Source organism: Lithobates pipiens, unplaced genomic scaffold, assembly GCF_037356315.1.
Source record: "Lithobates pipiens isolate NorthernLeopardFrog02 unplaced genomic scaffold, aLitPip1_a1.2 Scaffold_18, whole genome shotgun sequence".
In the NCBI taxonomy this organism is placed as follows: Eukaryota; Metazoa; Chordata; class Amphibia; order Anura; family Ranidae; genus Lithobates; species Lithobates pipiens.
The window spans coordinates 337,302,705-337,325,582 of record NW_027507758.1 but is presented as its reverse complement, the minus strand read 5'-3'; the positions used below and the strand labels follow the sequence as shown (position 1 = coordinate 337,325,582).

General features: G+C 43.1%; 1 protein-coding gene across 8 annotated transcripts in view; it reads left to right on the top strand.

The window, feature by feature from the left end:
- Positions 1 to 22,878, top strand: part of SENP6 (SUMO specific peptidase 6) — a 157,535-nt gene that overhangs the window by 114,691 nt on the left and 19,966 nt on the right. For all 8 annotated transcript variants that reach the window (XM_077487361.1, XM_077487362.1, XM_077487360.1 and 5 more), the window contains one exon: positions 12,023 to 12,441. In XM_077487361.1, coding sequence (XP_077343487.1) covers positions 12,023 to 12,441 — 419 coding nt within the window. The remainder of the gene's footprint in view (positions 1 to 12,022; positions 12,442 to 22,878) is intronic.

The window sequence follows — 22,878 nt, the reverse complement described above, 5'->3', positions numbered from 1 at the left end:
GTTAGAGTCCTGGGCAGTACAAATGGAGACCTCACTCCACAAGAATCTCCAGGCCCTCCAACAGCAGGTCTCCGACCGCACTGCCTGCCCTGACTGACATTCAATCTGACCACGCAGCCCGCATCACGTCCCGTGGGCCTTCAAGGAGCACTTGCACTGTATACGACAACATCATTTACGCATAGAAGATGGAGAAAATAGGAGCCACAGAAATAATATATGGTTACAAGGGATATCGGAGGCCATGGCAGGTACAGACTTGAAACCTTCTGTCACTGCCATCCCCAACCTAGTCCTGGGAAGAGAGGCTTCGTCCCCTATTGAATTAGACCGGGTACACAGAGTGGGGGGGCCGAGGAGGGAACATAGTGATCGCTCACGCAATGTCCTCTGCAGGCTTCACTATTTCACCCTTAAAGAAGGACTCATGCGCAAGGCATGGCGCTTGGGTCCCGTGGACTTTGATGGTTCTGCTATCCACCTATACCCGGACCTCTCATGCTACACTCTCCACATGCGCCTCATGGTCCGCCCATTGCTAGACCTGATACATCAAGCTGGAGCAACCTACACATGGGGACACCCCTTCATTATTAAGGTGACTAGGGCTGAGCATAAATTTGTCCTCTCTGACCCAGATCAACTCCCAGCCTTTTTCAGCTTTCTGGAGCAAGACCCAATCTTATCTGATTCATGACTTTCCCTCTGGCCCTTCTTCCCATACCTCGATGCATTGGCTGCAGAGGCAACAGGTGATATCCTTAATTCACACCTTCCCATCCCTGCCTGATATACTTACTGACTTAACAGACTTGGAGAGCATGCTGCTCCAGGCTGCCCCCCCCCCCCCTACACATGTGGTCTCTCAAATATACTCTCTCATATATAGGGTTTATAATCCTGACCTCCACCATACACTTGAAGGAAGATTTGGGTCACTCCATTTCACCTGTAGACTGGCAAAAGTGCTTCATTCTGACTCACAAAATATCCTTCGCCTCCAAAGCTCAAGAAAAGGGATTCAAGTTGTTGACCCGTTGGTACAGATGCCCCTCGACTTTGTACTGGATAAACCTGGCACTCCCAGATACCTGCTGGCATTGTTTGTCATCCAAGGGAACCTTATTGCACATTTGGTGGGAATGCCCCCCTGTGCGGAGGTTCTGGCAAAAGATCCTCGACTTGTATTGCAGACTCCTGGTGACCTCCATCACACCCTCTCCGGAGGTAGTTCTTCTATCTTTGCTCCCTGAACCGCTTAAATCTGTCAAAGATGTTTTGCATCACTTTCTGGCGGCTGCAGACATTGGATGTCGACGAGCATGCCTTCCCTGGGGGATTGGGCAATTGAAGTTGAGCAAATCAATAGATTGGAGCGAATGTTGTCACCGGAAACGGGTAGAGGAGCAATTCTCCAAGACCTGGACCCTTGTGGTCTGTTTCAATGCTCCTCAGAATTTATTCCATGGGCCACAAAGGACTCCACCGACGCACCTGAGTAGCCAGAGTGGAATAGCTCTTTTGATTTCTACATTCCTTACTGCCTTGACCCCTCTATCCCCACTCTCTCCCCTTTTCTCCTTTCCCTTTAATTGTTGCAGAGTTACACGATCGCCTAAACTACAATCTCTAGTCTCATCAGACCGGAACGGTGGCACACACAGAGCTTCCCCCTCCGAGAAAACACATTCAGTACAGCAAGAAAAGCCCTAGCCTATTTGTAATGAGTGGGCTCCACTCGTCGAGTAGATAGTGGAGCTCACCTACCCTTAATAAACCAGGTCAGATGCTGTAGGTATACAGGCTTATATACCACACTAAATCAATCGAAGCTCACACATTAAAACCAGTGTTGCAAGGATGTATATTTCTGTTTGTGTGATTGAATGACATGTATGTCTACTATACAATTTTTCTATCTCAATAAAATAAGATTGAATTAAAAGAAAATAACCCAAGCTTTGAACATCTCACGGAGCACTGTTCAATCTATCATCTGAAAATGGAAAGAGTATGGCACAACTGCAAACCTATCAAAACATGGCCGTCCACCTAAACTGAGAGGCCGGGCAAGGAGAGCATTAAAGAGAAAGTAAAGGCTATTTAACCACTTGCCGACCAGCGCACGCCGATCTACGTCGGCAGAATGGCACGGGCAGGCAAATGGGCGTACCTGTACGTCCCTTTAAATTTGCCGCCCTGCCATCGGGAGCGCGCCACCGGCGGCGCGCTCCCTCGCTGGTCGGGACCCCCGTGAGTCTGGTCGCGGGACCCGCGGACTCGATCGCCGCGGGCATACCCGCGATCGTCTCACGGAGCGGCCGAATTAAGAAATGCCATTGTAAACAGCTTTTCTCCATTCTGCCTAGCAACTAGCATTTATATAGCAGTGATTACTGTATAAATGACAATGGTCCCAAAAATGGGTCAAAAATGTCCGATGTGTCCGCCACAATGTCAGTCACAATAAAAATCGCTGATCGCCGCCATTACTAGTAAAAAAAAAAATAATAAAAAATTATTAATGAAAATGCCATAAAACTATCCCTATTTTGTAGACGCTATAACTTTTGCGCAAAGCAATCAATCGCTTATTGCGATTTTTTTTTTTTTTTTTTTACCAAAAATATGTAGAAGAATACGTATCGGCCTAAACTGAGGGAAAAAAATGTTTTTTTTATATATTTTTGGGGGATATTTATTATAACAAAAAGTTAAAAAAATGCGTTTTTTCAAAATTGTCGCTCTATTTTTGTTTATAGCGCAAAAAATAAAAACCGCAGAGGTGATCAAATACCACCAAACGAAAGCTCTATTTGTGGGAAAAAAAGGACGTCAATTTTGTTTGGGAGCCACGTCGCACGACCGCGCAATTGTCAGTTAAATCGATGCAGTGCCGAATCGCAAAAAGGGGTCTGGTCTTTGACCAGCAAAATGGTCCGGTCTGTAAGTGGTTAAAAAAAAAAAAATGCAACCTTGAAGGCAAAGGCATAATTAGCTAGTATGCATAGCATATTAGCTCATTGTGAATAACTTACCTGAGAACGAAGCCCCCGAAGCGGTCCTCCGTCTTCATCTTCGCCGCAGCCACGTATCCCGGAGTGACTTCCGGGTCTCGCTGCTCCGGCACTGTGATTCGCCGGAGCAGCGATGACGTCACTCCCGCGCATGCGTACGGGGGCCAACACGAGCGGCATATCGCCATGATCTGTGGCCTGCTCAGTGCGCGCCGCTGTCTGCGGCGCATGTGCCGTAGACAGCGGTGCCTGTCTTTTTGTAAATATCTCATAAACCGTATAGGTTTAGGAGATATTTCTTGGACCTACAGGTAAGCCTTAATCTAGGCTTACCTGTAGATCAAAGTGGTTTGTAAGGGTTTACAACCACTTTAATCAGAGAAGCAGCCAAGAGGCCCCTGGTAACTCTGGAGGAGCAGTGGAGATCCACAGCTCGGGTGGGAGAATCTGTCCACAGCTATTAGTTATCTACACCGCAAATCTAGCATTTATGACAGAGTAGCAAGAAGAAAGCCATTAATGAAAGAAAGCAATAAGAAGTTCCATTTGCAGTTTGTGAGAAGTCACATGGGGGACACAGCAGACATGTGGAAGAGGTTGCTCTGGTCAGATGAGTCCAAAATTGAACTTTTTGGCCTAAAAGAAAAACACTGTGTGTGGTGTAAAACTATCACTGCACATCACCCTGAACACACCATCCCCACCATGAAACATGGTGGTGGCAGCATCATGTTGTGGGGATGCTTTTCTTCAGCAGGGACAGGGAAGCTGGTCAGAGTTGATGGGAAGATGGATGGAGCCAAATACAGGGCAATCTTAGAAGACAACCTGTTAGTCTGCAAAAGACTTGAGACTGGGGTAGAGGTTCACCAACAGGACAATAACCCTAAGCATACAGCCAGAGCTATAATGGAATGGTTTAGATCAAAGCATATTCATGTATTAGAATGGCCCAGTCAAAGTCCAGACCTAAATCCAATTGAGAATCTGTCGCAAGACTTGAATGCTCTCCATCCAATCTGACAGAACTTGAGCTATTTTGCAAAGAATGGGCAACAATTTCACTCTTTAGATGTGCAAAGCTGGTAGAGCCATGCCCAAAAAGATTTGCAGCCTTAATTGCACCAAAAGGTGGGTCTCCAAAGTATTGACTTGGGGTCCGAATACAAATGCACACCAAATTTTTCAGATGTTTTATTTGTAAAAAAAAAATTGAAAGCCATTTATCATTTTCCTTCCACTTCACAATTATGTGCCACATATTATACACGTGACCTAGGTATCACATTAATATTTAAATTGTACGTTTATGGTAACAAGGGGCGTTACATAGGTAGACTAATTCTAATTGGGAATTAACATGTAATGAAAACATTATTAGTGCTGTGGGCATAGTGAGGGCAGTGTACAATACATACAAAATAGAATACAATTATATACAGGACTTAAAAATGTCCTTAAGTCTCCTCTCTTTTGATCAATATTTTGATCACTAACCATACCTGCTATCACCTTTAACCTGGAACCTCCATACGCTTCGGTGAAGGCATTCCTGGCCAAAGAGGCAAAACTCCATTGTGACGAGTGTAATAGCTAAGCAGCTTTTTCATTACAAAATGACTTTTCATTGTGAAAAACAAATGATTGATAAGACATATTTACAGAGTACTGACTGTACACTCCTGTGGCCAGAATGGTGGTCTAGCTCAGTGTTTCTCAACTCCAGTCCTCAAGGCGCACCGACAGGTCATGTTTTCAGGTTTTCCATTATTTTGCACATTTAACCACTTGCCGACCGCCGCACGACGATGTACGTCGACAGAATGGCACGGGCAGGCATATGGGCGTACCTGTACGTCCCTGCCTTCCCGCGGGTGGGGGGCCCTATCGGGCCCCCCCCGGTGCCTGCGGCGGTCGGTATTCGTTCGGGAGCGATCCGGGATGAGGGGGCGGCCATTCATTCATGGCCACCCCCTCGCGATCGCTCCCGACGAATGGAAATCCTTCGTGACATCACTTCCTCTCCTGTAATGTAAACACAGGAGAGGAAGTGATGTAATCTCTCCTCCGTGTCGGTATTTTTAGTTCCGGCACCGAGGAGAGAGGATCGGTGAGTTGCACCAACACGACACTTCACAGTAGAACATGCCAGGCACACTCACACCCCCCCTTTACCCCCCGATCACCCCCCCAATTACCCCTGCCCCCCCAGTCACAGTGACACCAATGCATTTTTTTTTTTTTTTTGCATTGGTGTCATTTGTGACTGCAATAACTGTTAGGGCAGTTAGGGTTAGCCCCCTTTAGTTCTAATGTACCCCCCTAACCCTGCAGTGCAAATCACATCCGATCTCTGCGATTCGAGTTCAGCCATTCGCCGCACCCGCTGCAAATTCGCACGGGACCCTTTTTTTGGTCCGCAGCAGAATCGGATCGCATGGGTGTTCACACCATGCGATCCGAGTTTGCAGATCGCACTGCGATATGCGAACTGATCTGGGGGTGTCATTAACATTTCACTGACACTCCCAGCAGTTCGCATAGGGCAGTGTGAACTGCCGCCGGGAGGCATGCGATGCGGGAACCCGCCGCGGATTCGTGGCGTTCCCGCATCGCTCCAGTGTGAACCCAGCCTAATAAGCGATCGTTTTTCTGATCGCTGTATTAGTGTCACAGGTGACGCTAGTTAGGCAGGTAGGTATTTAGGTTCGCCGCAGCTTTTTATAGCGCCAGGGACCCCCATATACTACCGCATAAAGCCCCCTGATTGCCCCCTAGTTAACCCTTTCACCAGTGATCACCATATAACTGTTACAGGTGACGCTGGTTGGTTAGTTATTTTTTTATAGTTTCAGGGCACCCGCCATTTATTACCTAGTCTCACTAGTGTACCCCTAAATTTAGGGGTGTCTACTTTCCAAAATGGGGTCATTTGGGGGGGGGGTTTGTGCCATCTTGGCATTTTATGGCCTTCAAAACTGTAACGCCCTTAGAAAGCCTGAAGGCGGTGCTTGGTTTTCGGGGCCCCATACGCGGCTAGGCTCCCAAAAAGTCCCACATATGTGGTATCCCTGTACTCAGGAGAAGCAGCAGAATTTATTTTGGGGTGTCATTTCACATATGCCCATGGCATGCGTGAGCAATATATCATTTAGTGACAACTTTGTGAAAAAAAAAAAGTTTGTAATTTTCCCGCAACTTGTGGCAAAATATAAAATATTCCATGGACTCAGCATGCCTCTCAACAAATAGCTTGGGGTGTCTACTTTATAAAATGGGGTCATTTGTGGGGGTTTTATGCCATCTTGGCATTTTATGGCCTTCAAAACTGTAATAGGTAGTGAGGAGTGAAGTCAAATATTTACGCCCTTAGAAAGCCTGAAGGCGGTGCTTGGTTTTCGGGGCCCCGTACGCGGCTAGGCTCCCAAAAAGTCCCACATATGTGCTATCCCCGTACTCAGGAGAAGCAGCAGAATTTATTTTGGGGTGTCATTTCACATATGCCCATGGCATGCGTGAGCAATATATCATTTAGTGACAACTTTGTGAAAAAAAATTAAAAACAATTAAAGTTTGTAATTTTCCCGCAACTTGTGGCTGAATACATTTTGGCCTAAATGTATGACTAAAATTGAGTTTATTGGATTTTTCTAATAACAAAAAGTAGAAAATATTTTTTTTTCAAAATTTGCGGTCTTTTTACGTTTATATCGCAAAAAATAAAAATCGCAGAGTCAGTCAAATACCTTTAAAAGAGAGCTCTATTTGTGGGAAGAAAAGGACGCAAATTTTGTTTGGGTACAACATTGCATGACCGCGCAATTACCAGTTAAAGCAGCGCAGTGCCAAAGTGTAAAAAGACCTCTGGTCATTTACCAGCAAAATGGTCCGGTCTGAAAGTGGTTAATCAGTTTCACTGCCTTAGCAATTATCACAGCCATTTCATCTGCGGTAAATCCTGAAAACATGACCTGTTGGGGCGCCTTGAGGACTGGAGTTGAGAAACACTGTTCTGGCTTAATTGTTGGCATGCTGACTTATCTACATATATAAACACAGACAATTCTAAATAAAATGGAAGACCTACAAAAGACAAATATGACTTCAACATGGATAAACTACTTTTTAAATCAATTATATATGATATATCCCTTACAATTGGTATTTGAATAAATAATACCCTACACTGTGCAAAAATGACTAAATAAAATAAATCTCTGTGTTTGATTTGTTTCCCTCTTTGAATCAGTGTCTGGTGTGGATCCAGATGACTTATCCCTCAAATTTTGCACAACTGTACATGAAATAGATGCTGTATGTAGTCTCCAAACATTTCCTTATATATATCAATATCTCTTAATCCAAAATATAAGCAAGTGAGTAACACACTCCCAAACCAAATCCCATAGGGAGAGAGTCCAATAGCACCTTAGGGGCTGGATAAAGAAAACATTCTGGCAAAAGTTTTCTAGTTTCTTATTCTACTTTTTTCCACTACATTGTAGACAGTAGAGGTGTAAAAATAAAACCTCAATAGTTCTAGTAAGGACTCTCCTATAAACATAATTTCCTCTGTTTCTCGCTGTAGATTCTGCCCTTACAAACTACTTTTGATAACACTTTTTACTGTGGCCTTTGCAGTAGCATTTGCAAGAAAACATGTCCATGCAGACAAAATGCATACTCGTACGAACCTGACTTGGGCATCTGGATATACCTTTTTGTAATCTCTGGAAGGGATGTTCAGCTTTTGGTAACACCTTTGGTAACCGGTAAAACAAGAATTATTATAAAAAAAAAAAAACTGGAGAACCCTGGCTCTATCCCATGTTCATATACTAAGGCAGCCATGACTGCTTATGACTGATGACACGGTCCATGTGTCAAGCTGGAGGGAAAAGTGTCTGGCAGACATAAATGATCACCTTTTCCAAAGTCCTGTTTCATAAGAAATTGCCCCCTGTGGACCACTTGTTCTTCTCATTCTGGGGTCCTTAAAGTTGAATTATTAATTTCAGCTATACTGGGCTAGAACTAGGGTGGAATCTGTGAGTTGAGCAGACCCAGCAAGTGCCCGGGGTTGTAATGCAGTATCCTTATTCACCTGGTCTGCTTCCATGTGTGAGTTTTTAATGTTAGTATGGCTACCTCAGCAAGAAGCTTGAAGGCTGAAAACAGCCAATCAAATTACCTTTGCTTGCTTGGTTTACCTGCAGAAGTAAAAGCATTTTTCTGGGCTTTCAAATGGAACCGAAAGCTTTGCTAAAACGTGGAGCTCTGCTTCTTGAGCTGGGAGGAAAGGATCCTATGACTGAATACAGAGTATCCTTCTGGGTAATAAACTGCATACTCAGTATAAATACGCGATCAACTCTACAAAAAAAAAAATATCTGGGTCTTCAGGGAGTGTGTTGTGCACTGGGCTCACAGCAGCTGATTCCTACGTCATCAATTTAACACGTGTTTTTTTATTTGTCTCCAGCCTCATCCAATAGAGGCAATAAGGTGGCTGGATTCAAATGTATGCATTTTTCGTTGCTAGATTTGTACATAAACAAAACAAATTCATATTTTGAACATTTCATTTGACAAACATTTAGTTAGCTATATATTTACTGTTTAGAATGTGGGACCATTAAAAATTAAATATTTGACCAAAATAATGTCTGTAACTTTGTCTAATAGCACCTTTTGCATGTTTTCTATCATGCAGTTTGTGTAAGAACTCCAGTTTCATGTTTCAAAAGGACAACAATTGCCTGGCAATATTATAATAAATAACATTACTCTGCGGTCATGCAGAGATGTCCATAAATCCCAAATATTCTTCTGCTTATACCACAGCACTTACAAGGAAAAGGGGCACACCATTTCACAATCCACACATTCTGCTTTGGATTTCAAAAATAAAAGCAAAAGGACCGACAATCTGTATATGACAGAACAGAAAGCTCTCAGTCACATCAAAAAATATACAACTGGCTGCAGGTGACATCTATCCTAACAGGATGTGTGGACTTGATGTGATGGGTCTGTTATATTTAAATTTTATTTATTATTGCTCTCAGATCTTAGACCACACATCAAGTTATTATCAGATCTTTGCAATTGAATTTTTATAGAAAAACTTCTTATGGATCCCATCCATCTTGGCTTTGTTAAATATTATGGCATCTGTATTACAATTAACCTCATCTTAATCTTTTTTTCACTCAATAAGGGTTGTATAACTGTAAAATTACAAAAATGTTATCTTAATCTAAACTAATGCCATCTTACAAATTTCCCCAATAACCTGGATTTCATTTCAAACCAAAGGTTGTCTAAACCAGTTACACTATAGCTATATCATTAATAAAATTGTTAAACTCATATTAGAAATGAATAATCAAATGATAATCTCAATATCACACCCTAATACTAATATATATCCACAGATAAATATCCTTAAAGGAGGTCATTTTCCGCTATCAAAGGATATTCAGTTGGTGTAATACACAGTTAAATGTTAACTTCATTTTACCATGTTTGGAAAACAGATTCAAAATAATTGTGATCACATTGTTTATCATTAGATTGATTTAACCCGGCACATTTTGTTATAAAAAACTGAAATTAGCATGGTGTCTTTCCAGCTCATCACCGACCTCTCATCCCAGCTACATTCTTTCATGAGAGCGCAAAGGAGGGGGTCACGTCTGCATACATGACACACACACAAGAGATGGAACTAAAGGTTCCAGCATTCACACACATACACAAATATCTCTCTAAAATCGCTTTCATTTTTCCCATTTGTACACGACACGTGCATATCATTCTCTCACTTTCTTTAACTCTTTAATATTTCCCTGCTTAAATTCTGCTTTCCTTGTTTTGTTCTGATGTCCTTTGCATCCCATGTATTTTAAACCCATACTTCTCATACTCTAACTTCTATGATTCTGTGATCAGATGGGCAGCCATAGTGCTCATCCCATCTTCCCTCTCTGACAACATATAAAGTATTCTGTTTTAACTCTCATTTCTCTGTTTTAACTTTACTAGTTGTAGTGCCTGACCCTAAATTCATTCCACTACTTTAACATCAAAATGTCCCTTTTATGTCTATTGTTAATTGTCACCCTTGAGCCATCCTGCTCACATAGATAACTGTTTCTCTAGCTGTTTACTCTGCATGATTCTTGGTCCCTCTGGACTTTGGTAACCCAGTTACCCGTTATGGATCCCTGTCCACTTTAACCATTAATCTAGGGCAGTGATGGCGAACCTTGGCACCCCAGATGTTTTGGAACTACATTTCCCGTGATACTTATGCACTCTGCAGTGTAGCTGAGCATCATGGGAAATGTAGTTCAAAAACATCTGGGGTGCCAAGGTTCGCCATCACTGATCTAGGGGCTCAGTATAGGCGGAACGACACCTTCAGTTCATATATTTTATAGCGCTCCTCTTGCACTGGGCATTTTTGAGGGTCTCTTACCCTTCATTCCCTTAATTTAATGCCCATAATGACTGGCCAATCTTCTCTACGTGTGCCTATACCCTCTTGCCTCTAAACTACATTATCTAGCAGATGTACTACATATACCTGTGAACGCCACCATTCTTCCCTTTCTTATCTAAACCACTCCGATGGACAGTAGACGGTGACAACATAACCTATAACCACCAATCAATACAGTTCGATTAAGGGGCGTAAAATAGGTACCCATTGTCCCGAAAATGCCTTACTCTGCTGTTAACAGCACTCTCAACCAGCCCCAATGATGCTGCTTGCAGGACTAACATCCCGCAAGCGCACCTCCCCAGTGTGAAAGCACACACTGTAGAGCATGGGAGGCAGTTTTCAGGCGCTTTACAGGTGCTATTTCTAGCGCTAAAACGCCTAAGACCCCTTTTCACATTGAGGCAGGTTTCAAAGTAGAACTCCAGCCATACAGCTAAACATGGCATTGACTGTTATAAGAACTGTTTTTTTGTAATTTTGGCTACCTTTAAAATTCACACCCACCTGACGCCTCTATTCAGAATTTGCAGATTAGCACCTTGCTGCTTCGCCTACACCCTGCTCACTGGACTATACATTAGGTTTATCCCACTAGTGAGGCACTTTGGTTTCTCGTACACCTGTAAGCCTGCATTCTGGAGCAACAGTACTTTCATTCTTGTCCATTGAAACGTTTGTTAACCCAAAAAAATAAAAAATAAAACATCCTGTTCCCTTAAAGCATGTTATACAGCACGGTGCTTGTGCTGTGTCATTTGGTCCCCTGCAACACCTAAACAAAACCTGGCTGATCCTGCCTGGCTGTACCCCCCCCCCCCCCCTGTAAATTGCCCATGCTTTATCATGGCTGCTGAGCCCTGACACTGGTCAGTTTACGTGCCTCCATCATCTACAGCCCTGCTTTGTCTCCTGTGTCCTCTTCCCCCTTCCCTCCCTGCCTGTCTGCTTGCCAACATTTTGCTGTATAAGCATTGGTATAAAAGTTGAGAGATATTTGGTGAAATGCTTTAAAGAGGAGATCCAGCCAAAAAAAAAAATGTAAAAGTCAGCAACTACAAATACTTTAGCTGCTGACTTTTCATATTGGGGCACTTGCCTAATCCAAAGATCAGCACCCCAGCCGATCTTCGGATTGACTCACCGGGTGCTGCCTCCACCATTCCTGGTAAGGGAACCTGGCACTGCGGGTTCCCTACTGCGTATGCGTGAAGCGCGCTGCTTTTTCTAATTTGCCTGGCAGGGGGGTCGAACTTCAGGGAGATTGGACTATGGCCCATCTCCCAGAAGTGGGAAAAGACCTGTCATAAACAGGTCCCCGTTCCCACCTGAAAGATGACAAATATGACACCAGGGGGGGGAGGAGGAAGCATATAAGCAGTTTCACTTTTCGGTGGACCTCCACTTTAAAAGCTTAATCGCTATTACACAACCAAACGTAGACATTGAACCTGTATAAAAAGGACCTCTTTTAATTACATTTATCTTTGTTTTCTAGTGCCCACTGGTTTTTAGCTGTCATATGTTTTCCTGGTCTAGAAGAACCTGTGTATTATCCAAACCCTTTCTACCAAGCTGGGACTTTGCAGCCTGCATCGCAGGCTGATGACAGCAGAACCTCTACCATCCCAGGAGATTCACAGGCTTGCCTGCAAGGTTCTTCTGCCAAGTCAACTACAAAGAAATTATCCAACAAGAAACAAAACCTTGCTCCAAATGACACAAGCTCTGGGACTGTTGAAAGTGACTCATCTGGGACAAGACGTGGTCAGTATGTTGGCAGGCACGCCCTTAGAAGAAATGAAGAACAACAGGAGACAACTGCAACTCTTAAGTCTCTCTTTCCCCAAACAGACTCAACTCCTAAAATTGTAAATGGAATAACACATGAATGTAAAACACCGTTAAAGCACCTTGGTAAGTATACTATGATGCAGAGTACTGTTGTGAGAAGACTCAAATGGAAAGTGGAATTGTCTATTAGATCAGGGCTTGGCAAATTTGCTTTGAATCAAGTTAGGAGATGGTGTTGTGGTGTTTTTTTTTTTTTTTTTTAACAAAGCTTTATTTTCAATGACAAAACCCCTTCTCTTATGTGTGTCTTTACAGATGCACAACGCAGGGTACTCACCTCTGCCATTACAAGAGCACACTTTCCCTGATTCAAATACCATTAATACATTCTCTACAGTTTCTTACGGTACCCAGCTCAATGCCATGACAACAGGGTAGATAGCGCACCGCACACCTGCAATGTCTGAATGCAAGAGAGATGTTTCCGTGGCCCTCCAGCCGCTGATGCCCACTCTGAAGCTCTCAGATTTAAACGTCACACATGCACTTTGCACCATCTTCCCCAGTGCCATGATGCTGAGCTCATCACCTGAAATCTGGGGATAAATCAGGGAAAGCATGCATGCGCTCCTTCATGTATGGAGGCTGCATTGCTGAGCTCCTTTTGAAAATGCTAGTTGCTAGGCTTCCTATGCCCTGAACACACAGAGTGAAAGGCAGTCTGGCTCCTGGGCATAACCCTGAATGACAAAGCAGTAATTGCAGCTTCCATGTTTCTGTACAGCAGTCTTCCTGTAGTGGAAGTTGAGTTAAAGCGGAGGTCCACCCTAAAGTGGACCTTCCACTCATTGGAACCCTCCCCCCCCCTCCGGCGCCACAATTGGCACCTTTCAGGAGGGAGGGGGGTGCAGGTACCTGTACAGTACAGGTATCTGCACCCACTTCCGGCGTAGATTCTGCAGAAGGTACGCCCCTTGCCGCAGAATCTACGCCCCTTTCCGAAGGTCCCCCCGCTGCCTGCTGGAAAACACACGGATCCCAGAGACAGCGGGGACTATCCTTATTGCGCAGCGCGACTCGCGCATGCGCAGTAGGGAACCGGGAAATTAAGCCGAAAGGCTCCACTTCCTGATTCCCATACCCAAGATGGCGGCAGCAGTTGTTGCTATGTGAATAGGCCGGATGTGTCCAATGTGCGCCTGGGCTGGACATGCTGGCAGGCAGGGCATTACTTCCTCACACTCCTCTTGGGCACTGGCTCTGCCCTCCAGTGTCTCTATAAACTGCTCCCAGCTCAGCCTCTCCTCCAACCAGTGGAGCAGGTCGCATTGGTGCCGGGAAACCATTGACTCCAGAGCCCCCGAGTCCCTGAGCCGAGCCACCACCTCCCCCAGCTGGGCCTGCTCCAGCAATACCCTGGGGTGGGTAGCAGCAGCAGCGAGACCGACCAGGGATCTGCTGAACTGCACTCTGCTGGCTACTCGCTCCTCCTGCCATGTCAGTGGCTGCCGCACCACTATCTTTCTGCTCCATCCCCGGGTTGTCTTCATCCCTGCTGCTGCTGCTGCTAATAGAGTTCCCCATAATTTACCAGTGCTCTGTTGTGACCAGAGTGCCTACTCCACCTTCCCAGCCAAGACCAGCCCTCAGCCTGCCCTGTAATTGTAGCTGAGGAGCCTGTCACTGACTAAATCCCAGGTGCCACGGTACAATTTCTAGTGGACCTGGTGCCTAAGATTTGTTGAGCCCTGGTCTATTAGATCGCAAACAATTTTTTTGGAACAGTAAAGCTAACCCTTTACTGTGACTGATGTACCCTTTTGCTCGAGCATGTTTGTTAATTGGAAAATGAGAGGGGGAGTTTCCATTTCAGGTTTCTCATGTTATGTTATTATTTTAAGATTCACTTTAGTATTCCTGGATACACAATGAACGTAGTAAACTGGTTTCTTCATTGTCCATTGAGGAACCCAGGAATTCAAAAATGGTCACAATTTTACAACTTTGACGTGTTAATAAAATTGTACATATCGTCACAACTGCATTGTGTATCCATGTTGATCATGCTTTGTTTTTTTCAGGAAGAATTGGACTTTCTTTTGGTGGTAAATGGTAATGGATATCTCCTGATGAGTTTTATTAATATTATTACTTATTATTATCAAAGGAAAACTGGCCCAAAATAGTGTTAAAAATAATATATATTTTTTTAATTTAGCTGTATATGTCTTGCCATTACCATAATTTACCACCAAAGAACATCCCAAAATACAGTGAGGGAAAAAGTATTTGCTGCTTATCTTGTGCATTTGAGAGACAGAATGAAAAAAATCCAGAAAAACGCATTTCAAAAAAGTTATAAATTCATTTGCATTTTAATGAGTGAAATAAGTATCAATCAGCAAGATTTCTGGCTATCAGGTGTCTTCTATACAGGTAAAGAGCTTAGATTAGTGCTCCTAATCTCCGCTTGTTACCTGTATAAAAAACACCTAGCCACAGAAGCAATCAAATTCCAATCTCTCCACCATGGCCAAGACTAAAGAGCTGTCCAAGGATGTCAGGCACAAGATTGTAGACCTACACAAGGCTGGAATGAACTACAAGACCATTGCCAGCAGCTTGGTGAGAGGGTGACATTAGTTGGTGCGTTTATTCGCAAATAGAAGAAACACAAAATAACTGTCACTCTCTCTCTCGGTCTGGGGCTTCATGCAAGATCTCACCTCGAGTTTCAATGATTATGAGAACGGTGAGAAATCGGCTCAGAACTACATGGGAGAATCTGGTCAGTGATCACAAGGCAGCTGGGACCATAGTCACCAAGAAAACAATTGGTAACACACTATGCCTGCAGCGCCCACAAGGTCCCCCTGCTCAAGAAAGCACATGTAGAGGCCCGTCTGAAGTTGCTAATGAACATCTGAATGCTTCAGAGACGAACTGGGTGAAAGTGTTGTGGTCAGATGAGAACAAAATCTAGCTCTTTGGCAGCAACTCGACTACCCCGGGAACACCATCCCCACCGTTAAACATGGAGGTGGAAACATGCTTTGGGGGCGTTTTTCTGGTAAGGGGACAGGACAACTTCACCACATCAAAGAGATGATGGACAGGGCAATGTACCGTCAAATCTTGGGTGAGAACCTCCTTCCCTCAGCCAGGGAATTGAAAATAGGTCATGGATGGATGGGTTTTCAAGTATGACAATGAACCAAAACACAGGGCAATGGCTACAAAGGAGTGGTTCAAGAAGAAGTACATTAAAGTTTTGGAGTGGCCTAGACTATAGAAATATCCTATCCCATATCCCATAGAAATAATGTTGAGGGAGCTTTGAGTTAACAAATGTCAGCCTCAAAATCCCTCCTGAAATGTGTACAAACCTGGTGGCCAACTACAAGAAACGCCTGACCTTTGTGATTGCCAACCAGGGTTTTGCACAAAGTCATGTTTTGCAAAGGGGTCAAATACTTATTTCGCTGATTTAAAATGCAAATCAATTTATAACTTTTTATAACGATTTAAAGCTTTTTTTTGTTGTTAATCTGTCTCTCACTGTTAAAATAAACCTACCATTAAAATTTTAGACTGATCATTTCTTTGTATAAAATCAGTAGGGGATCAAATACTTTTTTACCTCATTGTAAATTCTCCAGCTCCTGACGATCACAGCAATACCATATACGTGTATGGTAGTTGTTCCTGTAGTACAGCCCAGAAACAATAGTGTACAATTTAGCATTTTTTTTTATCCTGCGTGAAACAGACACTAATACGTATTAAAAAAAATAATTATTATTCTAAAAAAATAATTATTATTCTACCCAAAATATTCTGACGGTGACCTTTTGACTCCAAACTAGCACTAAAACCCTGGCTCTTTTTTTTTTTTTTTTTTTTTTTAACACACTTTTGTTTGTGTCTCTTCTTGCAGGAGAGGACGATATAAAGATGCAACGCATCTTCCTCTTCATTCAGAAGAGGAAGTAAACACGGGCATGCTCACAGTAACTGATCACTGTGATGGCCAGTCAGAGGCTATTACAGTGATCAGGTGACTCAAGTCCCGATCGTTAGTAAGAGACCTGGGGCTCTCAATGAGAGCCCGGTCTCTGCGCTGGGAGCTCGCTGTATAAAGACAGATATGTATTCAGTGCATCCAGGAAAGTATTCACAGCGATTCACTGTTTCCACATTTTGTTCCAACCTTATTCCAAAATGAAATTAAAGTCATTATTTTCCTAAAAATTCTACAAATACTCCATAATGACAACATAAAAGAAGTTTGTTTGCAATCTTTGCAAATTGAATAAAAATTTTATAAAAAAAAATAAAAAATCATATGTACATAAGTATTCACAGCCTTTGCCATGCCACCCAAAATTGAGATCAGGTGCATCTTGCTTCCACTGCTTCGTTTCAATCTGTTTATTAGAAGTTTGAGTAAACAAGAAAACATAAACTGCTCACGTAGCGCCCTCGCAGGGGCTATAATACATAAATACCAGTCAAAAGGGTCAATCTCCCCGCTATACAAATGTAATGTAAACAGGGAGTGGCATCAAAGTTAGCCGCAATATGAACTCTAAACCCCCCTGTCGTCTATGAGGGGAGAACCCTTCATCCGCTACTCCTTGTCATAGGGGGCATAAGTGAATCTAAGAAAGAGAGGCTACAAAAAGAGTAAAGTGAACGAAAGCACAAGGAAAGGAAGGTTAGAGAGAAGAGACGGAAAGGAGGGATAAGGAAACTCGGACGCGGAGGCCCCACGAAAGGGAGTCAAACCAGGCCTAGACATGCTGCTTGAAGCGTAGGGACCTCATAGGAAATCCACGGCTCCCAGACTTTTAGGAATTTAGCATGTGAATCGTGTACGATGCTGGACATGCGTTCATGTAGAAGCATAGTGGTCATGCGTGCGTTTACTCCGTGGAACGCCACCCGTTGGGTCTTCCATGCCTGGGCAATGGTCCGCTTAGCCGCTATAAATAGGTACGTAGCCAGCTTCTGCATTTTTTTATTTTTAATAAATTTGCAAAGATTTCAAACTTCTTTCATTATGGGGTATGGCTTCGAATTTTGAGGAAAATACTGAATTTAATCCATTTTGGAATAAGGCTGTAACATAACAATATGTGGAAAAAAAGTGAAGCACTGTGAATAATTTCTTGATGCACTGTATATGCGGCCTCACAGAAAAATGCATGCTTCTGTAAGGCTGCATATATGAGTATGGAAGGGGTTAAAGCACCACTTTGATCCACCACCCACCTACCTTGAGTTTGTCATCTCTTGCCTCCTAAAACCCTCCTCAACATCAGCTGCCTGGGTTTGTTGAGTATTGAGGCCTTGCCTCACATTGTGCCTATTTGCTTAACAATATGAGGCACAGCATGTTTTCAAGGACAGTCCTGCTCCCGTGGCTGACCTCACCCTTTACCTGGTTCGGGGGGCATTTTCTCAGTATCTCCAAATGAACTGGACACCCATTATGTGGAACCTGAGACCCCTTTTAGTATAGAGTATTCATAATTGGGGTCTCCTTTAGCATATTCAGGCAGGACCAAGGCCACCACCATGTTTACTTTAGACTTTCTATCTGTTCATACCCAGTTGTTGAAACAATTCGCCTGCAGAGGCTTGCACTAAGCTGCAGCATCTACAAAATGGGTCTGTAACCTCTGTTGCCATTTCTGACTCCCCACAGTTTGTTTCAGGAGAGGCAGCTTTTGGGTCACCACAGCCTCCTGCAACTGACTAAAATATACCTGGGGTTTCTTTCAACCTTATTAATACAGTGTACTACCCTGCATCTGGAGAACTAGCCTGCTGTTCCAGGTCTTGCACCATTAGCTGTACAGCTTTCTGCTACAGTGCCTTGGAAAAGTATTCATACCCCTTAAAATGTTCCACATTTTGTAATGTTACAACCAAAAATGTAAATGTGTTTTATTGGGATTTTATGTGATAGACCAACACAAAGTGGCACATAGTTGTAAAGTGGAAGGAAAATGATAAATGGTTTTCAAGATTTTTTACAAATATCTGAAAAGTGTGGCGTGCATTGTAAGTCAATCTTTTTGTAGAACCACCTTTCGCTGCAATTGCAGCTGCAAGTCTTTTTGGGTATGTCTTTTCAAGATTTCACTAACAGTTGAGTTCCCGCAAGTTTGAATAAACTGGCTTGGCTTTCTATTCTGTGCTAACTGTAACATTGATCTGCCAAACCATTATCAGAATCGGTAAAATCTCTTAAAGAAGTTCCCTCCATTGTGGCAATAGGCCCATATTTATATAGTGGTTGGAGTAAATGTCTGGGGTCTTATGCTTCAGTTGTGACCATTACTCCATAATGCTCCTGTGTTCTTCAAGTCCAGATAGTAAATGGTATAAAAAAAAAAAAAAAAACTGAAATATCTACGTTTCATGCAGAAAGCAGTGCTGCAGGCTACTTCTAGTGGCAGCAATGTAAATGCTAGGGTTTGTGTTTCCTAACAAAAAGGGAAGGGTCACTGTTCAGGCAGCATTGCTGTTTGCTTAGCTGTTAGTGATCTTCGCTCTCCTAAAAACTTATGGCAGGGACTATTTGACCAGTACTTAAGCATTTAGTCAATATCACCCACAGAAATAATAGATTTCCTGTACGTGTGATTGGATCACTTCATTATTTTGCAGCATATTTTCACTTATTACAACACTTGGAACATTCATGTGATTATAGCAGACATTCTGCCTACTAAGCACTAAGGAAATAGGGAGTAATTGGAATGCAGTGCAGTTTCAGCAAAATAATAGCAGGTGAACCTTTGCAATTAAAGCTTAAAGTGTTACTAAACCTACAACCGTAAAATCAGTCTGTATATGCAGCATAGTATGCTTGTTATACTCACTGTGGCACTTAAGGGGTTAATCCTCTACATTGCGTAAAAAGGCTGTTTTATCCTGTATGCACTGTCTATCTGGGGAAGGCCAGCTAACACAGGCAATAGCCAACCTGCACATGCTCCGTTGTGTCTTTTACGCTGGCGAGAAAAGTTTCTTGTTCTCAGAGCTAGCCAGGTCACAGGATATTGACATCACACATGTGTGCGTGTATACAGGCTGCAGGGAAAATCTCCACCTTCCTGAACTCTCAGCACTGGAGAAACTGTGCAGCTTATGATTTAACTGTGGTATGCAAATCATCCAAAAAGGTATATAGTGGCAGTATTTTAATGTAAGAAGATTTATAAGCTGTGATGAACTATTTTCATATTACTGGGTTAGTAAAACTTTAAATTAACTTAGGCAAATCTCTAAATACACACATGAAATACGTTTAAGGGACCGACTTGTTTTGTTTGTCAGTAGATCTATATTTCTGTCCATCCAGTCCTGAACTTTGCACAACTCTGTTGCACTCACAGGAAGGAGCATGACACCACTGTCTTTGTTCCTATCAAGAAATGCAATGCTCACACCACCCTGTGATTGGACAGTGGAGAAGCAACACACGAAGAAATCCCTCTGCTCTTAACCTCATGTCAGCTTGTAAACTGTTGGCTCTCTGTGCTGTCACTGGATCTGCTGTACAGGGGATTGCAAGAGGCCAACAAGGGATAGTCACAGCGCTGAAGGAAACTTAAAGGAGAAATGCAGTCTAAGTATGTTTGGCTGTACTTCTGTGGATCACATGCGTGCATTTCGTTATGCGCTCCTGTGACCCATTTTCAGCAGACAGCAGGTTTACATCACGGAGCCAGTCCAGGTTGGGGCAAGATCACGACAATATGTCTGGACTGGCACCAGGCTCAAACTCTCAGCGAGCCACAGAGAACTCTGAGCGATCAGTGGTGTTAGACTGCTTGGTTCTCAGTCTTGGCGCCTTTGGGGGACAGATGCAGCATCCACCTACGCATGATTCTTGGCCTCTTTGAAGGCAAGTATTGACTTCTTAATCCTCTCCTTGACTGACTAAACAAGTTTTTAACCTTACAGGGTTTAGAAAAATTCTGATTATTCCTTTGCATCCATGACCAGACTCTTTATATTCATTTGCACTTGTAGCACAAACATGGTGGGATATCAATTTTGCCTCAGCCGCAGCATGTTTCCTACCTCAACCAGCCGCTGTTGTATCTTAAAGAGGAAGTAAACTCTGTTTTTTTTTTTATTTATTTTTTTCTCCCGTGCAAAGTAAAGACATAATGTGCTAGTATGCATCACATACACATTTTGACACTTACCTGCAAACGTAGCCCACGCCATCACTGCTGGAGGCCACATCCATCTCCGCCCATCTTCCTTCTGGGGCCACAGACTCCAGCTGTGTGGCATCACTCCTGCGTATGCATGCGAGAGCCACCAGTCACAGCGCACACTTCTGATGAGACGGCACAGGTGGTGCACATTCAGGAGATATTTACAGTACCCATAGGTAAGCCTTATTCTAGGCTTGCCTATAGATACAAATTATACAAGAAGGTTTACTTCCTCTTTAAGGTGGTTGGGTGGGGAGGGTGTAAAACTGGCTCAGCTGCCTGCTTTTAAAGCAAGTGTAAGAAAATGTCAGTCTGAAATTCAGACTCTTCTTTCCTTGTTCCCCCTAAGTGTCTTGCTTCACTGAGAGGACTTGAGACATTTTACAGATGGTATCCTGTCCTTGGCAGTGTCCTTAGACCCATGTCACACTTTCTTACTGCGCCAGAGACCGGATCGCTGTGCACCACAGGACAAGGTAGAGAAGTTCCGGTTTCCACAGATTGCTCCGTCACTGGCTGGATGAGCGTGGCATCACCCTTACTGGTAAATTGTTTTCTAGTCATTTCTGTCAGTGAGGAGTGTACTCGCTCATCTTGCCAGTGACAGCGTCTGAGCAGTGGGCTCAGGAGGGACCCAGACAGAGTGCTTAGCTGGGCAATCTTCGCTGCAATTTGGAGCGATTTTGGTGCTAGCGCCAGGATCGTAATTGTGATGTGGGCCTTTTCTCCTTTTTATAGGGTTATTATTGCATATGAATTTTACAATATTTGAACATCAGTGTACATTTTTTAAACCTGAATATTCTTCAAAATTCTTGAAAGGTGTTAAAATCATTGCAATGCTTTTTTTTTCCTCTTTGATTCTAAACAACATTTAGGATTTGAACAGCAACTCTTAAAGCAATATTAAAAGCAAAACTTTATTATATTGCAGCTTACCCATTCTTAGATGTGATGGCTGCCTTACTTTTCTTTTTAGGCTTTATTTTATTTTTTTTCTATTTTCATCTGGTGATCTGGCCAGTAAGTCTGTTTTTCAAAAGAACAAGCTCTTGCAGCTATATTAATCACAGGGATGAGACAAATGATTTATCACAAACAGAGGTGCTTACAGTGATCAGCTTTTATTTATGTAAAACCTTTATCCCAAAAGGAAAAAACTGTTGCTGTAGCTGCTTATAAAGTGAGAGCTTCCATTTGTTAGTGAATCTAAATCTGCTAGTACATTTTACTCTCTTCCCTCCAAACTGACAATGCTGCTGTACCTCCTTTACGGTTTCATCCAGAGTGGGGGCATGCTAAAACAGGTGGTGTGTTACTGGCCAGACCACCAGGTGAAAACAGAGGAGAAAAAAAATAAAACTTATGCAGCCACCAGATCTAATAATTGGTGAGCTGCAGTATATTGGTTTTGGCTTTAATACCGCTTTAACACTAACTTTTCAGTGTAGGCCTAGCCAAAGAAATGACATCTCAGTTGGAAGTTGGACCAATATGACGAATGTTTCTTAAGCAAGTGCTTTCTACATAAAGATGCTTGCTTGTTTCCACCCCTATGGCTAATTGATATTGGAGAAAAGGGGAACTGATCATGTGAAATAGATTTTTAGCAGACAAGCCTGCATGTCGGAGCGAAGCATTCATGTGTATGAAAAGGTCTTAATAACTTACAATTTCTTTTGACTTTCTCATGTCTGTAGCTGGCTTTGAAATCATTAAATACGTTTGTAATTAAATCTAACAATGAAAGCAAGGGCATGTAGCTCACATGAAAACAATAAAATAACCTTTTTTTTTTTTAAAGCTTCCAACCGCTTTTAGGTGAATAGTTTACAGTGTTTGCACAGCACAAAAAAGGGGGCAGAGCAAGCAAACAGAAAAAGTAAGGGCAGGGAAGAGGGAGCAGATATGATTGAAAGGTGCCTGACACAGGCTCCTAAGCAATCTGTCATTGTCCCTCCTCTGCCCACTTCTCAGAAGCAACTGGCACACAGCTAGGAGAAGGAAGGGCACCTGTAAGAGAGACTGGTATTTGAGCAGCGGCTGCTGGGGTGAAAGTGGCTAAGGTATTGGACTGACAAAGGAACAAAGACGGGCAGCATTGGCGCAGGCACCTGTCAATTGACCTGCTGAATCCACCCTTAACCACTTTCAGACCGGACCATTTTGCTGGTAAATGACCAGAGGTCTTTTTACACTTTGGCACTGCGCTGCTTTAACTGGTAATTGCGCGGTCATGCAATGTTGCACCCAAACGAAATTTGCGTCCTTTTCTTCCCACAAATAGAGCTTTCTTTTAAAGGTATTTGACTCTGCG